Source organism: Amyelois transitella, chromosome 18, assembly GCF_032362555.1.
Source record: "Amyelois transitella isolate CPQ chromosome 18, ilAmyTran1.1, whole genome shotgun sequence".
NCBI classification, from domain to species: Eukaryota; Metazoa; Arthropoda; class Insecta; order Lepidoptera; family Pyralidae; genus Amyelois; species Amyelois transitella.
The window spans coordinates 2,011,913-2,039,203 of NC_083521.1; the positions used below are offsets into that span (position 1 = coordinate 2,011,913).

The following is a 27,291-nucleotide window of genomic DNA, read 5'->3' on the forward strand; positions in this document are numbered from 1 at the left end:
AAGTATTCGTATGGAAATACTTGGAATTTCAACCCTCAATCACATAACACATTTTAACCCTACATTGTGGGCTTAATTAACTAAGCATGGGTCGGAGAAGATTAAGTTCACACTGGTGAAGTAACGATTATAAACTGTGCTAGTAAAATGGGCGAGTTGTGTGTTGATTTGTCTCTTCAATAGAACTACTTCATCTATTTCTCATGTCACAAAAGGCGACTTAGGTAATTGGGGCACTTTTAGACAATGCAAGCTTCTACTGTTATCTGGTAGCAAAAGGGAAAAGATAGAAGGGAAAAGATAGAAGGGAAAAGATAGAAGGGAAAAGATAGAAGGGAAGATGTTCCAGCTGCAGCACTCTTGTAAATTTAAAAGTCAATCAAGGGAAATCCTTATACCTACTAGTAAACTTGGGATTCTTGTGTGATAGGTAGCAACCTGTCGCTGTCTGAATCTGAATTTCTTCATCAAGCTACATAACTGAAAGTAGCCTTTCAGTCTCTTTCATATTGTTGGCTCTGCCTACCCCGTAAAGGATACAGACGTGATTATATGAACGTACATCTGTGGAATTTAAAAAAGTTCCGACTGATTATAACCCGCCCAGTATGAACATTGTCATTAACCCTTGCAATGCCAATATTTCCGAAATGAACGCAAATTGAACGGCGGCGGCGAGTTCCGTTTGCATAGCGATGCTCTACGCCGCTGGAATGCAACCATATATACAGGTTGATCTCAATGTTCCTCATCTTTAAAGTATTGATGCGTCTTATTTTTAATTACATAAAACAGGCAACAGGCGAGATTACTCGTAGAAATTACGTAAAATGACATAAAATTCCGTTGGGATTTGGCATATAAATTTATTTTATTACAACACAAACAAAAAAAATACTTTGGCTTTTCAATCTTTGTGAGACTGTTTTGGCTCTGTCTTTCCCGTAACGGATAAAGTGATTATATAATATGTATGTATGTATGTAAAAAATACCTTAATGTGAAAATAAAACTCAAAGGTCTCATTAAAAAATAACATTTTTATGATTAGTTTTCAATTGCTAGCCCATCGCCTAAAAGCTTATTAGCCAAGTTTATTTTAGTCAAATCAATTGACTCAATAAAAAATAAAATTACAGCTAAATTACTGTCATACATCCTTCACACAATTTATTTTATCGCTAAAACAATATAGTTCCAACACAAGATCTTACAGAACAAGATTCTTGCTAAGTTTCCAACAACGTTTCAGCGCTGAAGTTTTTATGACTGAGACTCGTGTTAGCAAACATTTTGTGTCTGTCGTAAAAGCTAGGGGGAACAGTCTGGTTGAGACAGGAAGAATCTCTTTGATAAATATTACTACTAGGTTACTAATCTTAACTGGGTACTTAGATACTTATATAAATTAAATGATGCGACAGAGGAAAAAGCTACCATAAATTAGCTAGATATTAGCTAGTTATGAATGTGGATGAAGCGAAGGAAATATGCAGAGATGGTGGCAAGTGGAAAGAGGTAGTCTCTGCCTACCCCTCCGGGAAAGAGGCGTGATTTTATATATGTATGTATGTATGCGACAGAGCGTCGTCGGTGGTCGAATCGGTAAGGTGCCCGGTTAAAACAGGTTTGAATCCCGACTCGGCCATGCACCAATGACTATATTCAAAGTTATGTTATATTGTAGGTATGTATCCGTGTGGTTCCCGGCACCAATCAAAAAAAGAATAGGACCACTACATCTCTTTTAACATGGATGTCGTAAAAGGAGACTAAGGGATAGGCTTATAAATTTGGGATTCTTCCTTTAGGCGATGGGCTAGCAACCTGTCTCTATTTGAACCTCAATTCTATCATCAAGCCGAGCTGAGCGTGGCATATTAGTCTTTTCCAGACTGTTGGCTCTGCCTACCCCGCAAGGACTTTGTGACTTTGATTTGTGTAACTTTAATTTGAATACTAACCGATGCTCTTCCTTACTTACTTAATGGAAAACATCGTGAAGAAACCTGCACATTCAGGCAACTGGATGTACCTATAACTATGACAGACCCAATACGGGTCAGTTTACCTGCAAAGGTTGAAGATGTGAGGTGTGAGTTTATTATTAGTAGCCAAACAACCACAATGAAAATACGTTCAACTTTTACCTTTTCAAACAAATTAATATTTTCATTTAAATTTCTTAATCAGCCTGTAGGTCGGCTGTCTTCAGGCATGCCCGTCAATATCGAATGCCATGCAATGCTCGCGATGACAACATGGCGGCTCGAACATTCCCGAACATTGCCGAGCGAGAGAGCTGAGTAATGTAGCGGTCGTGATTGGTCAACCCTACCGCAGACTAATCGATCTTATTCAAATTCAATTTTTTTTTAATAATTTTTTTTAAATTCTTATTTAATTATTTATGGGACATTTCAACATCACTTAATCACGTCAAATGAATCACTTAAGACTAAGTTTATTGCCGCTTCCAAAGCGTCAATGCACAAGAAGCTGCAACAAACTGCACTGCAGCATTTTCTTCTATTCTATTATACTGTCCACTGTAAAATTCCGCATTATTTTTGACTGAGCAAGTTAACATGAGATTTATCTTTACAATTGAAGTGTGAATGGGAACCGTGGATGGGAAAGGTCAAGACAAACGTTCCTGGTCAAATCGGGGACGTCCTGGTCAGGACGAAAGGTCAAGTCAAGAGAATCCTAAACCGGTAGAGAGTTAAGAATGCGGACGATGCGAAAGAAATCAGTACTACGAAGTGATCGTGTTAATTGAAATTCAAACAGTGACAGGTTGCTAGTCCATCGGCTACAAGGGACATCCCAAGTTTAAAAGCCTTAGTCGCCTTTTACGACAGATGGAGTGGTTCTATTCAGGAAACCACAAGACACTTTTCCTTAGATACGGCAAGTAAATATAATTCGTCCTCATGACTTTGGCATTAATAAATGATGTCACTCTATCTACCTGCCACGCGGTACAGTCACCAGCTAAAATAAAAATATAAAGGATTATCCTTAAAGGCTTAAAAGTGATTTTTATTAAAGTATTTATTATATAACAGGAATATGAATATTATATACAAATAAAATATATTAAACCAAAAACCATAGTACGTGCCAACTGCTTCTCTCCCTGTGTAGAACGTAAAAGTCAATAAAGGGAAAGGCTTAGGAAAATTGAGATTCTTCTTTTAGGCGATGGGCTTGCAACCTGTCATTATTTGAATCTCAATACCATCATTAAACAAAATTAATAAATTGATTCACTTTTGCTGCGAATTGTACATAGGTAAACAGTGGGATACAAAAGTGTTCGAAAATGAACCTTATACTTTTTTTATTAAACCAGCATAAAAATACCTGTGAAATCGTCTTTAAGTGATATTTTTTTAAACATTCTTCAATGTACGGAGGTCATCAATTTTTGGACGGAAAACTGAGCTGATTCCCTTCGATAAAGGGGAAAAAGTTTGTACATAGACTAGTAATACATAATACACTAGATGCGTCATCAATATTTTTTCTCATAAGCTTTATCGTCTTCTTTATAAGTAAAAAAATTGTAGCAGATATTTCTGAAAAATAACTGTATAAGGACGATATTATTAAGCTCTTTCTCATAAACTCACTGATGAAAAGACAAAATATTTTTGACTGTGTTTAATTATTTTTTCAAACCGAGACCTATTAAACTATTATTACCTAGTATAATTGTACCGTATATATTTATTTATAACTATTTATTAATAATCCGACAAAGAAAATATTATTTTTATAATGACTGGTCTATAACCACTTAAGGTCTATGAATCTGAGAGCATTTTACAACGATTTCCTGTCAGTTCACCCTTTTGAACTTCCGGCTTATTTATGGTTTAAAATTTGACACTTCTATTGTGGGGGGAGTGTTATGGATTACTTATTGTTGTTGGAGATTACAAGAGGGATCATCTGGTGAAGAATGTTTATCTACTTTTTAACCAGCTACGTCTGTTTTTATATATATAATACATATGTACATATAACTACGTCTATACCCCTTGCTGGGTCCCATTTATTACATTTATATAAAAAGAAATAACAGAAACGATTGATTGAAATGTTAGGTATTTACGTGGGATTATTTTAGAAACTTTTAAAGAAAAATCTTTCACCCATTTCAATATTTCATATTGCATTTATAATGTAGAGAAGAGGTAACTTACAAATAAAATATACAATCTGACTTTTATATATCTATAACTGGAATTGTGATAAGGTTTACCTCCCTACAAACGAGAGGTCGGGCGTGAAAGTGAATTTTCAACACCTCTTCAGATTATCTGACGCGGAACAACCCCCGGAATCGATGCACCCTTATTGAAAAATTCAAAACCGTACATTTTTCTTGCAATATTAACCCCTGTGCAAATACTCCCTTCCGATAATACAGATTAAATTAGAAGCGAAGAGCGATTTAAAAAAATATTAATCATTAAAAATAAGACAATTCAATAAATAAATGTATACGGGAAAAATGACACAGATTGAGTTAGAAGTTTTGTTTCTAAGATTTCCCATAGATTGTCTGGCCACTGAGTAACGCCTTTATATATAATTCAATATCGCCTTTGCCCTACCCGTTGTAGGGCATTTCTTCAGAAAATATTTGTACTTATTGCGTGTAAAATCATACTTTTATTTTCTATTACTAGTTCATCACAATAATGCTCAGATTGCTGCAATTTCTCGCACCTCATGGCCAAAATACTAGAAGCAATCTATGGCTACGCATTAAATCTACAAAATTATAATTATGGAACATCGCCACAAAAAACAGAATGTTATTTATTAAGAGAAACTACTGAACTTTCAGTTTGTAGTGTTCCTTAACGTAAAAGTTAGTTAACGTTATCAAATTAACTTAAAAGTTTATACTTTCTATACATTATACAACTGGTCTTTCAATCATCAAATGATATAAGAACTGAATCGTGGGAATAGTTTGATTTATTAACTGAAAAAATGGTCCACTTCAAAATTATAAAATTTAAATAATCAACTTATAATTTTCACTAATTTCATTCCGCTGTAAGCTCGTCCCTTAGGCGTACAGTGTGACTGACACTTTCAAACAGGCGCTCCCCCTGCTATTACAAAATATCTTTGAGAAATACTAAATGAAGTACGTGTTAAAGAAATATATTGCAGAAACTCAACTTACACTTTGGATTTGCTTAGTAATGATCTAAACATGTTTTGCACAATTTATTTTCAACTATAACAGGCAGTTTTATGCAACATACTTAAGGTATATTTTTGTTTATTCCCAAATAATACTAAGCGTCTAGAAAAAAATATATATTTTATCTTAGTGACAGGATTATCATATATAACCAAGGATGCTGAAGACTGGACAAAGTGGAGAGCCAATTGTCGGAGAGCGAACCTCGGGTTTCAAACAAAATCGTGGAAGATGCAACCACAGATGGAGAGAGAGCACAAAGATGAGAGAGATATATAATTACATTAAGAACTTGAACCAGAAGGATTCCATTGTCATATACGATTTCGAGCCGGACGAAATCGCGAGATACTTAATTACAGTTTAAACATTGGGCGCAGTTGGTGTCCAATAATACTTCTCATAAAGTTTGTCCCAAAATGTATAGCTATCGGTGAGTAAATCCGTTCTTATCTGCAAGTTTGCTCCAATTGATAAGTAGTTTTGTTGTTCGTTTGTAAATTTTGGCCACTTGATTTTAACTAGTAGGCTTTCATAAGCGGTTGGGTTCCTGAAAAAAAAAACGTTAAAGATATATTAATTAAACTTAAGCAAATTACTACCAATATAGTTACTTGTAGAGTACTAGAGTAGTATCTGGTGGTATAGATATAATTCAAGATCATAATCGGTTAACATTTGAATATACCATGTGGTTTTTGGGCAAAAAGATGTACATTTTTTATGGATGTCGTAGAAAAGGGGCTCAATGTACAATTACATACAGAATTTTAACAGAGGTTTGGTTGGTTCTCAGGACTACCTTTATTATAATAATGTGCTAAAATAAACCCTAAGATTTGTAAGATAAAGCTGATATTTTAACCGGGAATAACAATGACGATCGAGTGAAAGGTTCAATATCTGGGACTTAAAAAAATTAACATAAAATATTGGTCTTATTTAAGATGTTTAGTACTCACTCATGTTTAACAAAATCTGTCCACATCAACGTCATTAAATTCCTCATATCTAGATCGCTGACGCTGTTCGTCCATCCAGCAAAGAAGTCCAAAATATATGACGTCTGATCCCTATGACTAGCCCCTTTAATTTTGTCCATGTAATAATGCTTCATATTCAACTCTCCCACATAGGAAAACTCATAAAAGTACAAATTTCTTTTAGATTTGGTCGCATGCAATTTCGCGGATTTCAAAATTGAGTATCTAAACATTGAATCTGAAAAATAGTCGATATATTCTTGCAACGTATCGTGGCTCACTTCTTCACCTTTGAAATAATATTCTTTGATCAAGTTCGCAATCTCGTTTTTATTTTTATCATCTTTGAATATCAAATCAGCGGGGAGGAAATCCGAAAAGTTTTCATGCATCAAATCCACCCACGTGTCGAACTTAATTGATCTACTCAGTCCTTCCATATTTGCGAGACCTGTTAGAACTGCGTACTTAGCGTCTTTTTTACTTAAGACCTCTAAAGGAGCCTCAGTTATAATTGCTTCTGCATTCTTAGACTTTCTTTCAATACAAGGCGCAAACCCAAAAGTACTATTAGGTAAAAAGAAATTCATACTTCTCTTTGTTATATCAGTCACGGGAGCATTCAAGTAAAATTCGTTAAGATCTTTTAATGTTCCCGTACCATTATATCCCACAGACCTTGCTATGTTCCTTGCAGTGCTTATGGGATCTCTATTGATAGCAAAAGGGGATAGAGCTGATCCACTTTCTAAAATCAACTTATCTATTAAACCATCTGTGGCATCAGACAGCGCTATTAATTCAGCCATAGCAGCGCCAACGCTATACCCAGCTAAAGTAACTTTTTTGGGGTCTCCACCAAACTTAACTATATTTTTGTTGATCCATTTCAAAGCTGCCACTTGGTCCTTCAAAGCAGCATTACCAGGTATTTCTTCAGTACCAAGACAAGCGAATCCTATAGCTCCTAATCTATAATTTAAATTTATTGCTATAACATCATGTCTAGCTACGTAGTGCAGTTTGCCCATATTGCCACTGCCACCAGCAAATGCTCCACTATGTAAATATACAACAACTGGAACTAGATTATTTTCATTTGCGACTTCAGGAACAAAAAGGTTTAATATCAAACAATCTTCTTCTCCTTGAAGTATGCTATCATCATCGTCACCAGTGTAAAAGATTTGTTGGCATATTATGTCTTTGGCATTTGCTGGGAATGCTTTGTCTCGTTTCTTCACCGGAAGCGGTGCCTGTAACCGAGAATGAGGCTAAATCTATAAAAGAGGACATTAACTGATCAATTGATTGCCATATGAGAACTTAGGCCAGACCACTGGATATAAAGCCTTGAAGTTTGGCATTTCGCTTCTTCATGCGGTAAAGAGGTACAGATTTCAGGAAACTTCCAAGGACACGAGTATCACCGGAATGTTAAATATGCATATTTTGATAATGCTAATTCAGTCATATATGTAATCTCGTCAATATCCCTTGCGGAGTAGACAGAGCCAGCGACTTGAAAGATTTATAGGCTACGTTCAGCTGTTAGGCTTAATAATAGAATTGGGATTCAAATAGTGACAGGTTGCTAATTAATTATTTATACTTAACTTCCTTGGGAAGAGAAGGAGATTAATGAAATAAATATGCCCAAAGTTTTTTACATTTGAGTTACACAAACAAATCCTTCCTTTTACACGAGTAATGAAATTAATAGTACTTGGGTGGAAGTATGAATTGCTTTGGAGCCAAAAGGTAGGTAACTATAAATTTATTGAAAGGAAAATTTTAATTTACTGACATCACACATACCTTAAACCTATCCCGTCCACTCGGCGCAGTAGCATAGGGCACACCATAGAATTGATAAAAATCACCATTCCAATATTTCTCTCCCACCACGGCTCCGTCATCTAACTCAACTACTCTCACACTATCAGCAAACACGTTATAAACAAACACACAAAAAAATATCAATATTCGATACATGACTGCCTTGATTTGATACCAAAATCGGAGTAATTGTTAATCTGTATATTATGTGTGTTTGATAAAGGGAATTGATTAATGTCATTATTATCTGGTTGATTAAAATGATTGATATAAGTTTTTATGTAAGGGCCACGTCAATGTTTTCTTAATTTGAAAACGAGTTGTAGGTAAGTATAAATTTATTAAAAATAACTTGAAGCCATTGATCAACTTTTAAACCATATAAATTACGACAACGTATATCACTACAAAATTATATATTATAACAATAATAATAATTGAAGGAGTTTATTCCAGAAAAAATTCAAGGTTTTTTTTTTTAAATGCATGTCTGACGTAATTATCTTTAGTTGTTTTTTTTTTTTAATAAAATGCAGTTAACAAAATAATGTTCAGCAACCAAAGATAACATTTAAAATAGATCCTCACAAAATATAGCCCAGAGCATAAGAGAATATTTGAGACAAGTACAACACAAATAATGCCAAGACCAGGCAGGAATGGTGTGAAGTAAAAGCGAGAAGTTATATTTTATGCAGCTTTACATGTGCACACACTAAACCAAATATATTCCGCTTAGAGACACGTGGATATATATTAGACGATACGATGAACAAGAAAAGATTTTTTTTTGTTTATCTTATATGAGAAATTATATTTGCCGTGTGGTTTCCGGCTCCAGTACAAACAAGTCGTAAAAGGCGACTAAGGGATAGGCTTAAAAACTTGGGATTCTTTTTTTAACCTGTCACTATTTGAATCTCAATTCTATCATTAAGCCAAATAGCTGAGCGTGGCCTATCAGTCTTTTCAAGACTATTGGCTCTGTACCCCACAAGGGATATAGACGTGACCATATGTATGTATGTATGTATGTATGTATGTATATTTATAGTATTGTAGGCAAATAAATCTGTTTTTGTTATATATACATATAACAAAAAACCTGACTCGATCAATCTAAGATCCAAAGTCAAAGGCATACCATGGGCTTCTCTCCAGAGAGGTGAGGATGCAACTGGGACTAAACCCAGGAGGAAGAAGAAGAACCGGAATCTTTTAGAGCCATGGGTAGTGGTGGGATAGTTATTTCAACACATTTTATTATTTATCTACTTAATTCAGAAATAGAATCCAAAGTTACAGAACAGAGACTACCTCTTTCCACTTGCCACGATCTCTGCATATTTCCTTCGCTTCATCCACATTCATTCATAGTCTCTGCCTACCCCTCCGGGTAAGAGGCGTGATTTTATGTATGTATGTATGTTACAGAACAGCTTTGGAAATCGACGTGTTGAAATAAGTCGTACATTGTAAAAGCAGTCGTAAACACTCGGCTGCTGGACACAGGAATCGCGGATGATATCATATGATAATATATTTCGCTTCGCCATTTCCTTGCTGCATATATTGTTCTTTATATATTTAAACCGTACGACAGTATTATGATTTTGAGGAGTTGTAGAACCTAAGTAATTTTTTTAAAGATCGTAAATTTTAATGCCCTTTTTCGACTTGCCATGATCCCTTCGTAATTCTTTCGAAATATCTTTACACGAAATACTTCTTAAGCATTATTGAAATAACTCTCGAATTTGAATTATTTCTTTATTTACTGCCCAAAAAATAACATTATCTCTCTAACACACAAATCTCGACATCCTTTGACTTCATTCAGATTCTTCAATATTTTTATACAGCTGACATCAGTCAACTTTTGATTAGGCAATTCGGTTCGGGATGCTCTTGACCTTCATACATACATTAAAAATAACGCCTCTTTCCCGGAGGGGTAGGTAGAAACTCTTTCTCTGATCATCTCTCTTCATCTCTTGACCTGACCTAATAATTTCCATTAAAAATACGGAAGCGAACATGAATCACAGTTTATGAAGGCAACGTGAACGATATCCCTTGTCAATAATAAATTACACCGTACACTTTTATAGGGCGCCATAATGGGACCCACGTCCTAATAAATTTATTTTGACACCTATCGCCTGGTTTTAGTAACCTTTATATCTTTATGTTACCTGTTTACCACTTTAGAATAGTGGATGCCGTTAGATATGACATAGGGATGAGTTTTAAAGTGTTATGGTTAGTATGGTCAGCGCCGTGTGGTTCCCGGCACTAATAGAAAACATATACATACATATGGTCACGTCTATATCCCTTGCGGGTAGACAGAGTCAATAGTCTTGAAAATACAAATAGGCCACGTTCAGCTGTTTTGTTTAATAATAGAATTGAGATTCAAATGGTGACAGGTTGCTAGCCCATCACCTTAATAAAGAATCTTAAGATTATAAGCCTATCCTCTAGTTGACTTTTACGTTATCCATGGGAAAGAGTGCCGTGCAGTTCCTAGCACCAATACAAAAAAGAATAGGATCACTCCATCTCTCTCATCTGAACAATGTGACTATTTCCTCTAACACGAAGTTTTAATAGATTAATATGAATTAAACTCAGACCCTATTAACAATGCAGTTAGAAATCACAAAAAGATTTTATACGATTTTACACGTAGCGTAGTTACGTGTTATAAAACTAAACAGTTATAAAACTAAACAACAAAACTGAGTAAGACAAATCTCATCTCTCCTTATACCAGGTAGAATCCAACCGAGTGATCCTAAAACTAAGAGCATTCACATGTTGCATAGTTGATGCAGCACAGGATGCAAAATTGGTTTATGCGATGTGTAACAAGCTTTGCGACTGAAATAACTTTCACTCCGCCTAAAATGGAACTGAAGGCTGGATAAGGTAACAGTTGTTTATGTTTGCAACTGTAGGTATATCTTTATTTCACTTACCATTTTTATCAGATCACTATGTTAAAAGTGGCGGAAGATCTTCCCTTTGGTGGCGGTCGAGCCGAATCATCACTCCCGCTACAATATCTATTTTTACTAATTTCTGTAATCGCTACACTTATACATTTATGTTGATTGTTTATTTATTGTAGTTTTTATGTATGTATATTATAAAAAAAAAAATATGTTTTGTGTAGGTATAAATATATTTATTTAGTTTGACCCCACATAATTGACTGGTAGATAATGCTTCTAGAATTAAGTCCGCCAATTGTGCTTTTGCATTTTGTGCAATGAAGTTTAAATAAATAAAATAAAGTATGCTTTACAGTACTGTACATAGTAACTTTAGTCTGTATGAATGCGCTAATCTCGGAAAGTTATGGTTGGATTTTGTTTCTTGTTGAAATGTTGGAAATGAGAGGCTTTCCATCTATAAATGCTACCTGTGCGAAGCCGGGGCGGGCCGCTAGTAATCTTGTATAGTAATGAACAGGATAAGAAACACGTGATTAGTAAAAATTATGACGTGAAAAACATAACATACATACATACATACATACATAAAATCACGCCTCTTTCCCGGAGGGGTAGGCAGAGACTACCTCTTTCCACTTGCCACGATCTCTGCATACTTCTTTCGCTTCGTCCACATTCATAACTCTCTTCATACAAGCTCGGCGGTTTCGGGTACTTTTGACCTGACCCTTTACCAGGACGTCCTTAATTTGATCAAGATACGTTCGTCTAGGTCTTCCCACTCCGACCTTTCCCTCCACACTCTCCTTGTATATCTGCTTAGTCAACCTGCTTTCATTCATCCTCTCCACATGACCGAACCATCTTAACATACCCTTTTCTATTCCTGTAACTACATCTTCTTTCACATCACAACATTCCCTTATCACGCTGTTCCTTATCCTGTCACTCAATTTCACACCCATCATACTCCTTAACGCTCTCATTTCCACTGCATTTATTCTGCTTCCATGCTTCTTTTGCCATACCCAACTTTCACTCCCATACATTAATGTCGGGACCAACACGCCCCTGTGCACAGCCAGTCGAGCCTTTTTGGATAGTTTCTGACTGCTCATAAAGGCATGCAAAGCTCCATTCACCATGTTCCCCGCGTTCACTCTCCTTTCAATATCACTATCATACTTGCCATCTGATGTAAACTTTGATCCTAGATATACAAACTCTTTCACTTGCTCCACTTTTTCTCCTCCAATCAAAATATTACATGCTGTCATTTCTTTCTCCATTTCAAAAACCAGTGTTTTAGTTTTACTTACGTTCACTTTCATTCCTTTCTCTTTTAAAGCTTCATGCATACAGTTTACCATCTCCTGTAACTCCTCCGCTGATGACGCCAGTATAACCTGATCGTCGGCATAGAGCAGACATTTGACGAGTAACTCATTCATCCTTAATCCACTTTTAGACTCTTGCAAATCTGTCAAACAGCTATCCATAAATAGGTTGAACAGCCACGGTGACGCAACACATCCTTGCCTAACGCCTTTCTCAATCTTAAACCACTCAGTGTGCGCTCCGTTTATCCTGACACAAGCACTCGAATCCTCATATAAGGATTTCAGTGCTCGTATTAAGAGACTGCTCACCCCATGCATAGAAAGTGCTGACCACAATTCATTCCTCTCAACTCTGTCATAGGCCTTTTCCAGATCTACGAATGTGCAATAGACTTTTTGACTCTTGGCCAAAAACTTTTCGGCTATGCACCGCAAGGAAAAGACCTGATCAGTACATCCCATTCCCTTTCGAAATCCCGCTTGAGCATCCCATATTTTGTCATCAGTTTCATTCCTGACTCTATTAATCAATACCTTAGCATACAATTTGCCGACGACGCTAAGCAGGCTTATACCACGATAATTTTTGCAATCCAGCTGTGACCCTTTTCTTTTGTAAAGTGGCACGATAACAGCCTTACACCAATCTTTTGGTACTCGGCCGCTTCTCCAACACAAATTGAAAAGGCAGTACAACTGACTAGCTACTACGCCTTTTCCTGCTTTAAGCATCTCGACCGACACTCTATCACACCCAGCAGCCTTTCCCGCTTTCATACTCTTAAGTGCTTCCACAATTTCGAACATTTCAATTTCGCCTTCCATCTCATTCTCTTTTTCTTCGCTATAGCAGAAATCTTTCTTATTTCCTTCCTTTTTTTCAAATAAACTTTCAAAATAGTCCTTCCATATCTTTAGTACACATTCTTCTCCTTTCACAACGCTACCATCCTGGCATCTGATCCTAGTCAGCTCTCTGGTTATAGTATTTCCTCGGGCTGACCTTACGGATTTCCAGAATACTTTCAGATTTGACTGAAAGTCTTTTATCAAAATCCTCTTTATACTCTTCTTTCTTTCTAATCACAGCTTTCTTAACCAAATCTTTCATTTTCTTATATTCCTTACGTGCTTCATTCACATCTTCATCTATAACCTCTTGCATTCTTAAGTTAGCTTTTGCTGCTAACAAATCCAGCCATGCTTTCTTCTTTAATCGCACAAGTTCTTGCACATCTTTACTCATCCACGCATTTTTGTGATTTTTTCCTTTCCTTCTTCTACTTACACCACACACTTCAACAGCTACTTTCACAATTCTTTCTTTAAATTCCTTCCATCCATCTTCAATATCGCTCATTTCCTCTAAATCTTCAAATTCATCCTTCAGTCTATTAATATACTTCTCACCTACATCCATATCTTGCAAATTTTCTACTTTTACTCTTTCCAAAGCGCTGGTTTGCTCCCTTACCCTGTGCCGCCAGCGATTGAAGATACCCCTTATCCGGGATATCACCAGTAAATGGTCCGAGTCAATGCCAGCACCGCGATATGCACGGGTATCCAGCACTTTGTTCTTCAATCTTTCATCTACAATCACAAAGTCTATCATACTTTTTAAAATACCTTCCACTCTTGTGTAGGTGTGGATCTCTTTATGTTGAAACATTGAGTTCGACACAAAAAGATCCCACTCTAGACAAATTTCTAATACACTTCTTCCATTATCATTCACCTTTTCGTCACCAAACGCACCAAGCACCTTTTCATATCCATCACGCTTTACACCCACCCATCCATTAAAATCACCTAACATAATAATCTTCTCATTTGGCTTGGTAACTTTCAATACTTCTCTTACACTATTCCAGAACATAGTGAAGGAAATAAAAGAAACATATAAAATAAAAAATAAAATCAACGAAAACAGGTTGATAAGCTTGAATTATAAGAAGACATACATACATATTATCACGTCTTTATCCCTTACGGGGTAAACAGAGCTAAAAGTCTCTAAAGACTGAAATGTCACGTTCAGCTGTATGGTTTTATGATGGAATTGACATTCAGAGTAACAGGTGGCTAGCCTGTCGCCTAAACGAGGAATTCCAAGTTAATAAGCCTATTCCTTATTCGCCTTTAACGACATCAATGAACCTATTCTAAAGCGCCGGGAACCATAAGGAGTAGGGTATAAGTACATAGGCATAAGACTGGCATAACGGTTCCGTTTTGTTTCCATTTGGTTTCGGAACTCCAAAAAAAAAAACAAATAGAAAAGGGCAAATGAATAAAATATTGAACAATTGAGGAAATCCCCCAAATAACATTCGGCGGTTGAAAACAGTTTACGACACTTTATTTACTGCGAAATCTTTTTATTATTTTACACTCGGTTGGATCCAACCAAGATGTACGAAATTTGGATGTGATTAATTGGCAAAGATTTCCCTATCCATATTATTTCCGCAACTTATCCTCATCCACATTAAAGCATTGCTTCATACACATTGTGCAATTGTCTTTATGGAAGTTTTCCTTATCCTAAAGTGCTTCGGTAAACAATGGAATTTACGTCACTCAGAGAAGAGTCATTGGTAAACGGCCGCTGTTAGATTCAAACCTCTGTAGAAATGGGCACATTTTATTACGAAGGTTTTTACTATCTTAAATTCTCGAATGAGGTCATTGACTAAAATATTGTTTATTTACTTTAACAGAATAATAATTAAATGGAATTTTCTTTCATGTCAGCAGTAGGTACCCTTAATCGACAAGGTTGCAAGATAATATAAATGTGAATGAGAGAGAGAGAAATAAGTATGTATTATATTATATATTGTAAATTGACGTCCGATGAAATTGTTGAAGTGTAGTTTGTTGCGCCGCTTCTTCTACACATGCGCTTCGGAAGCGGTAGTAGTTATAATTAGATTTAAGTGATGTAACGTCAATAAGTGATACCTTGTATCCAATTTTGAAAATTAATCTATTCTATTCTATATTAGCCGTGTGGTTCCCGGCACCATTACAAAAGAATAGGACCACTCCATCTCTTTCCCACGGATGTCGTAAGAGCCGACTAAGGGATAGACTTGGGATTCCTCTTTAATGTAAATCCCTGCCAATCTAAGGTCTGCCGCGCCGATGGATGCATGGCTAGGGGCGAGCCTAGTCTCGAGCGTGCCACTTCCGCCATGGGGTTGGGCGACCCCCAGGTAATGGCTAGCCTTACCCTGGCATGCGGGGCTCTGCTGGGGCGGACAAAATTTTTCCCTAGCGTCTCGTGGGAATCGCATGGATGCAAATTTTTTGAAAGAGCACCTAGATGGCGGCGATGGTGTCCGCACCCCATCACGTCTCGTTCCCGGCGGGAGCGGTATGCGGTCTGCTGAAAGCCGCTTTGCGACGATGAATGTAAGAGGAGGAATGAAGGATAAGATTGAGGAAGTATGCCAGATGATGGATGAAAGACGTTTGGATGTGTTGTGCGTGAATGAAACGAAGCGGAAAGGATGCGACGCGACGCAGCACGGCCCTTACACGGCGTATTGGTCTGGAATTTCCAGTACCAGCCGAGGCTGTCAAGGGGTCGGTCTAATTCTTTCTGCACGAATGGCTGAGTGCGTGAATGAGTATGAGTGTGTCAGCCCTCGTCTTCTATGGATTAGGCTGAAAGTTGGAATCACTCGGATCTTCGTTCTAGGTGTTTATGCACCTTGGGATGTGGGTTCGAGGGGTACAACATCAGCAAAAAGCGAAAACGAGGAGTTCTGGAATAGTGTAAGAGAAGTATTGAAAGTTACCAAGCCAAATGAGAAGATTATTATGTTAGGTGATTTTAATGGATGGGTGGGTGTAAAGCGTGATGGATATGAAAAGGTGCTTGGTGCGTTTGGTGACGAAAAGGTGAATGATAATGGAAGAAGTGTATTAGAAATTTGTCTAGAGTGGGATCTTTTTGTGTCGAACTCAATGTTTCAACATAAAGAGATCCACACCTACACAAGAGTGGAAGGTGTTTTAAAAAGTATGATAGACTTTGTGATTGTAGATGAAAGATTGAAGAACAAAGTGCTGGATACCCGTGCATATCGCGGTGCTGGCATTGACTCGGACCATTTACTGGTGATATCCCGGATAAGGGGTATCTTCAATCGCTGGCGGCACAGGGTAAGGGAGCAAACCAGCGCTTTGGAAAGAGTAAAAGTAGAAAATTTGCAAGATATGGATGTAGGTAAGAAGTATATTAATAGACTGAAGGATGAATTTGAAGATTTAGAGGAAATGAGCGATATTGAAGATGGATGGAAGGAATTTAAAGAAAGAATTGTGAAAGTAGCTGTTGAAGTGTGTGGTGTAAGTAGAAGAAGGAAAGGAAAAAATCACAAAAATGCGTGGATGAGTAAAGATGTGCAAGAACTTGTGCGATTAAAGAAGAAAGCATGGCTGGATTTGTTAGCAGCAAAAGCTAACTTAAGAATGCAAGAGGTTATAGATGAAGATGTGAATGAAGCACGTAAGGAATATAAGAAAATGAAAGATTTGGTTAAGAAAGCTGTGATTAGAAAGAAAGAAGAGTATAAAGAGGATTTTGATAAAAGGCTATCAGAAGACTTTCAGTCAAATTTGAAAGTATTCTGGAAATCCGTAAGGTCAGCCCGAGGAAATACTATAACCAGAGAGCTGACTAGGATCAGATGCCAGGATGGTAGCGTTGTGAAAGGAGAAGAATGTGTACTAAAGATATGGAAGGACTATTTTGAAAGTTTATTTGAAAAAAAGGAAGGAAATAAGAAAGATTTCTGCTATAGCGAAGAAAAAGAGAATGAGATGGAAGGCGAAATTGAAATGTTCGAAATTGTGGAAGCACTTAAGAGTATGAAAGCGGGAAAGGCTGCTGGGTGTGATAGAGTGTCGGTCGAGATGCTTAAAGCAGGAAAAGGCGTAGTAGCTAGTCAGTTGTACTGCCTTTTCAATTTGTGTTGGAGAAGCGGCCGAGTACCAAAAGATTGGTGTAAGGCTGTTATCGTGCCACTTTACAAAGGAAAAGGGTCACAGCTGGATTGCAAAAATTATCGTGGTATAAGCCTGCTTAGCGTCGTCGGCAAATTGTATGCTAAGGTATTGATTAATAGAGTCAGGAATGAAACTGATGACAAAATATGGGATGCTCAAGCGGGATTTCGAAAGGGAATGGGATGTACTGATCAGGTCTTTTCCTTGCGGTGCATAGCCGAAAAGTTTTTGGCCAAGAGTCAAAAAGTCTATTGCACATTCGTAGATCTGGAAAAGGCCTATGACAGAGTTGAGAGGAATGAATTGTGGTCAGCACTTTCTATGCATGGGGTGAGCAGTCTCTTAATACGAGCACTGAAATCCTTATATGAGGATTCGAGTGCTTGTGTCAGGATAAACGGAGCGCACACTGAGTGGTTTAAGATTGAGAAAGGCGTTAGGCAAGGATGTGTTGCGTCACCGTGGCTGTTCAACCTATTTATGGATAGCTGTTTGACAGATTTGAAAGAGTCTAAAAGTGGATTAAGGATGAATGAGTTACTCGTCAAATGTCTGCTCTATGCCGACGATCAGGTTATACTGGCGTCATCAGCGGAGGAGTTACAGGAGATGGTAAACTGTATGCATGAAGCTTTAAAAGAGAAAGGAATGAAAGTGAACGTAAGTAAAACTAAAACACTGGTTTTTGAAATGGAGAAAGAAATGACAGCATGTAATATTTTGATTGGAGGAGAAAAAGTGGAGCAAGTGAAAGAGTTTGTATATCTAGGATCAAAGTTTACATCAGATGGCAAGTATGACAGTGATATTGAAAGGAGAGTGAACGCGGGGAACATGGTGAATGGAGCTTTGCATGCCTTTATGAGCAGTCAGAAACTATCCAAAAAGGCTCGACTGGCTGTGCACAGGGGCGTGTTGGTCCCGACATTAATGTATGGGAGTGAAAGTTGGGTATGGCAAAAGAAGCATGAAAGCAGAATAAATGCAGTGGAAATGAGAGCGTTAAGGAGTATGATGGGTGTGAAATTGAGTGACAGGATAAGGAACAGCGTGATAAGGGAATGTTGTGATGTGAAAGAAGATGTAGTTACAGGAATAGAAAAGGGTATGTTAAGATGGTTCGGTCATGTGGAGAGGATGAATGAAAGCAGGTTGACTAAGCAGATATACAAGGAGAGTGTGGAGGGAAAGGTCGGAGTGGGAAGACCTAGACGAACGTATCTTGATCAAATTAAGGACGTCCTGGTAAAGGGTCAGGTCAAAAGTACCCGAAACCGCCGAGCTTGTATGAAGAGAGTTATGAATGTGGACGAAGCGAAAGAAGTATGCAGAGATCGTGGCAAGTGGAAAGAGGTAGTCTCTGCCTACCCCTCCGGGAAAGAGGCGTGATTTTATGTATGTATGTGTATGTATTCTATACTATTCTAGTATGTAGGGATCTTAGCAAATGGAAAGATGTAGTCTCTACCTCCCCCTTCCGGAAAGGGGCATAATGGTTAAATCTATTATAAAGACTTGACCATCGATTCTTTGGTACATTAAAAAACGTCAAAAATACCGCATCCATTCACATTTACATCCTGGGGATCTCTTACGTTCCCTACGCACTTCACGCCTTATTTGATTGCTTGAATCTCTGAATAAAATGTTTAATGTCCTTAAACGCATGCCTTCAATTCGAGCCCTTTCAGATCTTCCCTGTGGTTGCACAGATCCTTTTAAGGATTTGGCAATTCATTTCAAAGCGAATTTCTAGGGTTGAATTAAATTTGATTCGAAACAAGAAATTTGTATGGATAGCGGCAGTCTTGTAAGCGGAGCAAGTACCTACTTAGGAGTAAAGGACAATAATGTGTTATTTAAAGAAAAATATCACCATATATAGTTAATTATGAGGGATAAAAATAAAATAAGTACTTTGAGTTGGTAAATCAAAAGAAAACTATAATATAAAATAAAAAAAACCCTAACAATTGCGTCTCAAAATCATTGTTGTAAAAATTAACAAAAGACGAACGCATTTCTTCCTGTCTCAACTATTTTTTTTGCTATATGGCCAGTTAGTTACTTAAGGTCAATTAACCTTAGCAACCTTCTAAGGTAACATTAGTAATACATTAAAATTTTTAAACACATCTATTGTACATTTTTTATAGCCTTTTTGTTCATAATTCTGACAACCTCGCAGGGGTTCAAGACGTAAATTGCACGAAAAACTATGTAGGTATTCACGAGTGACTTTATCTAACAATGATTTATTTGTTAATCGCAAAATAATCATCAGAATTTATTCACACATGTTAAAATAACTTAAAATACAACAATCAGAGTTAACTAGAATCCTTTTGTCTTAAACTAATTAAAACTAACAAATGCCCGTGTCTGGAGGCTAAGTACTGCTTTGAAATATTTACAGCTTTAGTATAATGAAAATGAGATACACAATTACTTTTAAGGGCGTCGGGTGCCTGTAGAATTTGGACCTGAGTACTACATAGGTTCAAATTCTACAGCCTTGATAGCATAGCATATCAACCTACCAAATTCACGGCAAATTTGGTTCAATTACAGCCTCGTAGAGTCCCATGCAGGGTAACTTGATAAACAGTTGACTGTACCAATATTCTGAATTAACTATTTTTTATTTAATTATTTAGACACATATAACTAAGTGTTTATACATTACAGGTTAGGCAGATCCAACAGTCTCACAAATACGTAAGGCTACGTTCAGCTGTATGGCTTAGAGATGGAATTGAGATTCAAATAATAAATAAATCAAAATCACACACTTCTTTTGTCATAATGGGTTAAATAACGTGATCTCTCAATCCACGCCCTGTCAACTTGAGATCAAGAACGGCACTATTGGATACTATTGGTGTGAACATACGGGACCGAATTCGGACAAACTTAACATACATGTGTATCTGTGTATCTTTGCGGGCTATGTGGCCAAAAAATTCCAGGATTCTTCGTAAACAGGTGGTGGAAAGCCTAGTTTGGATGTTGAGTTCACGAAGAATGGACTTGTTTGTGCGAAATGCAGTCCATGGAATCTGGAGCATCTTTCTCCAGCACCACATCTCGAAAGCATCAATGCGGTTACGATCTGCTTGTTTTATAGTCCATGTTTCGGAGCCATAGCTAAAGATGCTAAATAGCAATCCTTACTTGTTGTTAAATAAAACATTATCTAAAAGTAGTGCAGCAAAGAAAAGAAAAAAAATAAGTTAAATTAATCCATAAGAGTTAATAAGATAGAAGTGACATAATGAAAAAGAGGAAGCCCGAACTATATGTGTGTGTGTGGATAGTGTGAAGGAGACTACTCAATGACATAAAAATAAAAAAAAAATATTTAATGGAAATCGAAATACAAAGATACTACAAATATTATTATTTTACCAAAACCAATTTCGAAGGAATAAAAATCGTATTTCGAAATTTGGTTTCGATAGTGACCGAAGGCAACTGGACACACATTATTAGATTTAAAAAAAGAATATTACAATTATTATTAATAAAAAAAATCAATCTTTATTACTTGCACATACACACACACACACACACACACACACAAATCACATCTTTATCCCTTACCTCCTTCTATCTACCCCAGAGATTATAGTCAAAATACATTCGCGGTTATCTACATAGATTGATGGAATATCCTTTCCTTCCTACCACGTCCACTTTCTATTCAAGAGCGTTCCCGTCCGCAATACGGACCCGTATCTCCCGCCTAGCGAACTGTTTGATTTGACAAATTGCATCCTTTGTTGGCACCAAACTGTCGATAACCCCGCGCTATTTGTCGACCTATCCGGGTTAAACGGTTCCTATTCTTCAGATAACTTCACGAGTACAGTTTTTTTTTACTACACATAGGGCCTTTTTCTACCACCGCCTAAATCCAATTTGTTTTCAGTGTATTTTCTTTTCCTGTAGAGCTAGATATATACCGCGGTAAAAAAAACCGTAAAATTTCGTTTCTGTGGTAATTTCGGCAAATCTTCCCTTAGTCTCTTAGACAATATGTTAAGGAACCCACAAGTTAAATTTAAAAACTCTGCGTTATAAATTATATTAGCGACCTCCCACGGTTTCGCTCGTGGTATATATGTATATAGCCTATAACGCCCGCAAATGATGTTCATTTTCAACATTTAAATAATTTTTATGATCTGTTAAATTTTTCCGAAGATTATCCCTAATAAACAAACAATCAAATTATTATTTATTGTAATAAGATATGGAACTTTTATATTAAAATTGCCAAATAAGCGGATTACAATTTTATTCGCGCAATTTTCTAAATATACTAATTCGCACTTAATTTTTTGAACACAAAATCACATAACGAAAAAATAAAGGTTGTTGACTGTTTGCAAAAACGGACGTCTACTGAAACTATTCCTGTAAGCAGCTTTTTTCTTCGTTTCTTCATTACCACTGAAAACCCTTTCAAAGTATCGATATGCTTTTATTTTTAAACGGTCACTGAAGAGCCGACGCTGTTTATATTTCCCAACGGTTCAGCGTCAAGTTTGCAGTAAATGAATTGACAATTTTCCGAAGTGACGATATTTTCTCATAAAGGAAAATGAATGATAAAGAATTTTAAAATAGGACTTTGTGTCTGGCTCCGTGAAAGTGTACGTTTGTTGGAGATTTTTTTATAAATATACCTACAATTTCAAAATTATGATATTTTGTATATTTAGTCACGTCTGCATCCCTTGCGGGGTAGACAGAGCCAACAGTTTTGAGAAGACGAAAATGCCACGTTCAGCTGTATGGCTAAATGATGTAATTTAGATTCAAATAATGACAGGTTGCTAACCCATCGCCTAAAAGAAGAATCCCAAGTTTATAAGCCTATCCCTTAGTCGCCTTTTACGACATCCATGGGAACGAGATGGAGTGGTCCTATCCTTTTTCTTTATTCGTGCGAGAACAACACGTAAAAAGAACAAGACTTAATTTAAACCCTCCAAAGACCATAACGTTGAAATGATAAATTAATACGATTTGTATTAACAACCTAATCTTGAAATTTAACAGTAATGGCAAACAATTAAGGGAGTTACTGCGTTATTAAATTCAATAACCGTCTCTTGGACTGCCAATTATCAAGTTCTGGTAGTTCTAAACAACTCGCACTTTCAGAGTTGATTTCCCGTTGATGTTAGCACGTTTGACCCTAATAATATTTTTAGTGCTTAACCTTTATTGATCAAAATGCAAGCCTGAATTTTTTTATTTTATTTTAGCCTCACTAAAACTAGCGTCATAACGAAAGATCAGTTCAAAGAGTACTTACCTTAAACCGAAGATACGACGAAAGATATAGTTTCTGCCTACCCCTCCGGGAAATAAGCGTGATTTTATGTATTAATAACCGAGAGGCCTATAAGCTTTAAATAAATATGTAAAATATTGTAAGGAAAAACAAATCAAACAAATTGTCGTCATCGCAATATTTCTAATTTTGTTACCAACCATTTTGGATGCAACTCGATGATTCCCTTTTGCATACAAAATTCCTCACAGCACTGCCCCGGGAACAATATGTACCTTATTCCATCTATGTAATCTTGCCTCTATCAGCTTGTATACCAGGATAAATAAATATATACGGGACAAATTACACTGATTGAGTTAGCCTCGAAGTAAGTTCGAGACTTGTGTTACGAGATACTAACTCAACGATACTATATTTAATAATGAATACTTATATAGATAAACATGCAAGACCCAGGCCAATTAGAAAAACTTCTTTTCTCATCATGCCCTGGCCGGGATTCGAACCCGGAACCTCCGGTGTCACAGACAATCGCAACACCGCTGCGCCACAGGAGACTAGAGGTGTCTACTGAATCAACATTGATGGGAGTGTATGAAGTCCTTCCGGGCCGCCTGTTCGGGCAATCGTGCGTCTCAACAAAATGAAGTAGTTGCACAGGTGTGACCCGTCTGACCTCCAAAACTAGTCCCTTCTACGGTCACATTATTAATAAGGCCCCCGGCTCCCTTTGCAGAAAATTGAACTAATTTGATAGCCCAAGTTAAGGGCGTGATTTCGGGACAAGATTGAATAATTTGGACATTGAACTGATGATGTTGTAATCAGTTTGACTCGATTTATTTTTTAGTTGTGAAAGGACGAATTAATGTTTTAGTCATAATTCTAATTAAAAACTTGAAGAGCCGTGTGGTTTCCGGCCCTTCAGAATGGAACCACTCCATATCTTTTCCATGGGTGTTGTTAAAAGCAACTAAGGGATAGGCTTATGAACTTGGGATTCCCCATGTAGGCGATGGGTTAGCAACCTGACACTATTTGAATCTCTATTAGGTACATCATGAAGCCATACAGCTGAACGTGGCCTTTCAGTCTTTTCGAGACTGTTCTCTCTGTCTTCCCCGCAAGGGATATAGACATGACTATACGTATGTATGTTTTGAAAGAGCTCACTGACTGATTGACAATCAACGCATCTTAACAGCCCAACCCACTGAGTATAGAAATTTGAAATGTGTAAAAAGTACCTTATATGTTCTTGGGGTGCACTAAGAGATAAATTAGTCGCAATTTCTGTTTCACAAAGGGCAAAGACGCGGGCGCAGTCCAGTGGACTGGAAGCCACCATAAAAACATCCTTTTACAATATTAATTATAATATGTAAAACAGATCAGTGATGATTTACCAGTTATGAAATAAAAAACGCATTTACTTTTACTATTTCTATAAAAAATATTGCGGGTTTTTTTTTTTAGTAATGCGCAATATATATATATATATTTATATTTTTTAAATTCCTCCCAGCAACTACACTATTTAGCTCAAAAGGAAAATCCCTAATCTCCCACGGAGTTAAACAAATAGAAACGCCACGTCGTCGCAATGTTTGCTCCTTACCGACCTCTTTTCTGTAGGGGGAGAACAAAAGGTGGTATTAGCTTTATGACATCTCGTAAACATGAAACAACAAACAGAGCTGATAACACTCAAATTCTTTTTGTTCCAGCCCCTCTGTGTGTACGCCATTTTTATTTTGCTCGGTCGCTGTAATTTAAGATCAAATCTGTTACAAAGTTTGGAAGGTTTTTAATATAAAAGATTTAAAAAAATAAGTAAAACATTAGACATTTTCTAGTGCCTTGAGATCCTATGATTACCTCAAAATGGCGTATCGTAGGTGGGTTTCGTTCGAGAGAGCTTCTAGATATAAAGTAGCTTCTGTCACTACACTCGTAAACTCTGCGTCAAATACTCGTATCATAAAATGTATTTAATATTTTCTTAAGTTGACTCGTCACAAATAAAAGTACAAATCTCTTGCGCATACAAAGCGGCAGTAGATTTATTTATAAGTTGTTAAGTTTTTATTCATTATGTTCCCTGGTAGCGTGTTTAAAAAAATAATATATTTTTTCTTTTACAATATTAAGTAGAGAGTCATCGTTACAAGAAATAAAAACCATATCCTAATAAAAGCTACTCATTTATATAACACTAGTGGTCGCCCGGGACTTCGTCCCCATGGAAACCCTATCAATCCCGCGGGAACTCCGGGATAAAAAGAAATTGGGCATGTAGGTAGCTGAAGATCCAGAATAGCCTATATGTTATTCTGGGTCTTCAGCTACCTACATACCAAATTTGATCGTAATCGGTTCAGTAGTGTTTGCGTGAAAGAGTAACAAACATCCATACTGACATCCTGACATACTCACAATCTTTGGATTTATAATATAAACTAACATGATTATAATATTTATTAAAATCAAAAAATAAGTTATCTACATTATAAGAGTTACATCGTCTGCCACACTAGAATTCCCTTCTATAACACAAAAAAATTATTTTCCTTACCTACAAATAATTTGGTTCTTGTTGTGTCTATTTAGTGTGTTTATATATGTTTGAACTATATCAACATATAAATAATATATGTATATATAACGTAGACCTTTACCTTGAATGAAATTAATATTTTTATTTTTTGTTGAATTATTTTTTTTGAATTGCAAAAATTAATCACACAATTGATTAATTCAAAATGATATACAAACGCCATCTTCTATCGTTCATTCCTTCATACACAGTGCTTGCGGACGGACATATTGCCTTCCAAGTTAAATAATATGACAATGTAACTTGTTAATTCCTTAGTTAAAGTTTACAAATAACCTTATTCCAATAAGAAGGTATTATTATACGAATCTATTAGGATCGGGACTTTTAACAACAGATTATTTATTGCTCTGATATCATACCTATAAAATGAAGGTAAAAACACTAACCAATAAAACGCGTTTATGTTTATTACGTAATCTTAATCACCTAATGAACTCATGACATTTCAGCAAGACTGCTGGTTCTGTCTACCCCGTTAGGTATATTTCAGATTTGTAAATTGGAATGTTGGAAGGTTAAATCCTTGACTAGCGTAGTTTGTTTGTAAAGATTGATGAATGGAAATGAAGCAAATCAAGTATGAAAGGATCTTGGCAAGTGTTAAGTATGATGTTGTATTTTCAACAATAACGGAAAATTTTGTTTGTTAAATGTTTTACGCAGCCGGAGCTGCGGGCGTGATCTAGTTTTTCTATAAGGAAAAACCTCGTTAAATACATATATATAGTAAACATTATTTCTTTGGATTCGTAAAAGGGGATTTTTTACATTGAAAACAGCTGTTTTAAACATACAAGATGAGTATATAAAGCATATTGTTATAACGAACAACAAACATAAAGTTAGCACACTTGTAAGTTAACACACGTTATTTTCTTTATTGTAATGAATTGTTTAAGCATTTTTATGTTATTATGTTTTGTTGTGGCGGTTCTTGGCCAAGGATTTCCAACAAGTGAGTACTATACATATATCTTATATATATAAAATTATCGTGTCACAATGTCCGTGCCCGTACTCCTCCGAAACGGCTTGACCGATTCTCATGAAATTTTGTGAGCATATTGAGTAGGTCTGAGAATCGGCCATGATCTATTTTTCATACCCCTAAGTGATAAGGGTTGTCCACCCTTAATATTTTTATTTAAAAAGAAATTTCCTTAAAAATTATTTATATGGCAAAACAACGTTTGCCGGGACAGCTAGTACATATATATTTTTTTAATTAAACCTCTTAGCTTTCATTAACTATGACCGTCTTTCCCATGGATGTCAAGTCGACGGTAACACCTAGTATATGATTAATACATACATACATAAAATCACGCCTCTTTCCCGGAGGGGTAGGCAGAGACTACCTCTTTCCACTTGCCACGATCTCTGCATACTTCTTTCGCTTCGTCCACATTCATAACTCTCTTCATACAAGCTCGGCGGTTTCGGGTACTTTTGACCTGACCCTTTACCAGGACGTCCTTAATTTGATCAAGATACGTTCGTCTAGGTCTTCCCACTCCGACCTTTCCCTCCACACTCTCCTTGTATATCTGCTTAGTCAACCTGCTTTCATTCATCCTCTCCACATGACCGAACCATCTTAACATACCCTTTTCTATTCCTGTAACTGATATGTTCCTGTATATGATTAATTCGGGCACAATATCGACCATTCTTCCTCAAAGTGCATAAAAGTCAATAAAATGTTTATTTCTCTTTAGAAAAATGCCCTCCCGGCGAACATTCCGTGCTATATTGTCCAAGAGTGTACGAGCCATCATGTGACAACCCTGACACGAAGAACCTCGTGAGGAAGAATGGCGCGTGTGACATCCCTGATTGCTTCTGTGACACCCCTACTGTGAGGAACACGGACACTGGAAAGTGTGTTCTAGTATCAGACTGTTAAAAAAAATTAAGTGAATTTCCTTTTTTGTATGTAAACTTTATTGAACCAAATAAATGTTAAGTTCCAAAAGTTCCTGT

General features: G+C 36.6%; 2 protein-coding genes and 1 long non-coding RNA gene across 3 annotated transcripts in view; 2 read left to right on the top strand and 1 right to left on the bottom strand.

Annotated features, from left to right (window-relative positions):
* LOC106136244 (cytochrome P450 6B5) overlaps positions 1-27,291 on the top strand; it is a 425,135-nt gene that overhangs the window by 198,111 nt on the left and 199,733 nt on the right. The window lies entirely within an intron of this gene.
* Positions 5,335-8,260, bottom strand: LOC106136275 (esterase FE4). Its single transcript, XM_013336767.2, has 3 exons — positions 8,035-8,260; positions 6,196-7,472; positions 5,335-5,783 (listed from the first exon to the last, which is right to left on the bottom strand). Exons 1-3 carry the CDS (start codon positions 8,209-8,211, stop codon positions 5,597-5,599), a joined length of 1,641 nt encoding a protein of 546 aa, XP_013192221.1. The 5' UTR covers positions 8,212-8,260; the 3' UTR covers positions 5,335-5,596.
* LOC132902831 (uncharacterized) lies at positions 26,133-27,283 on the top strand. Its single transcript, XR_009657255.1, has 2 exons — positions 26,133-26,263; positions 27,027-27,283. It is a non-coding gene; the product is annotated as an uncharacterized LOC132902831 (long non-coding RNA).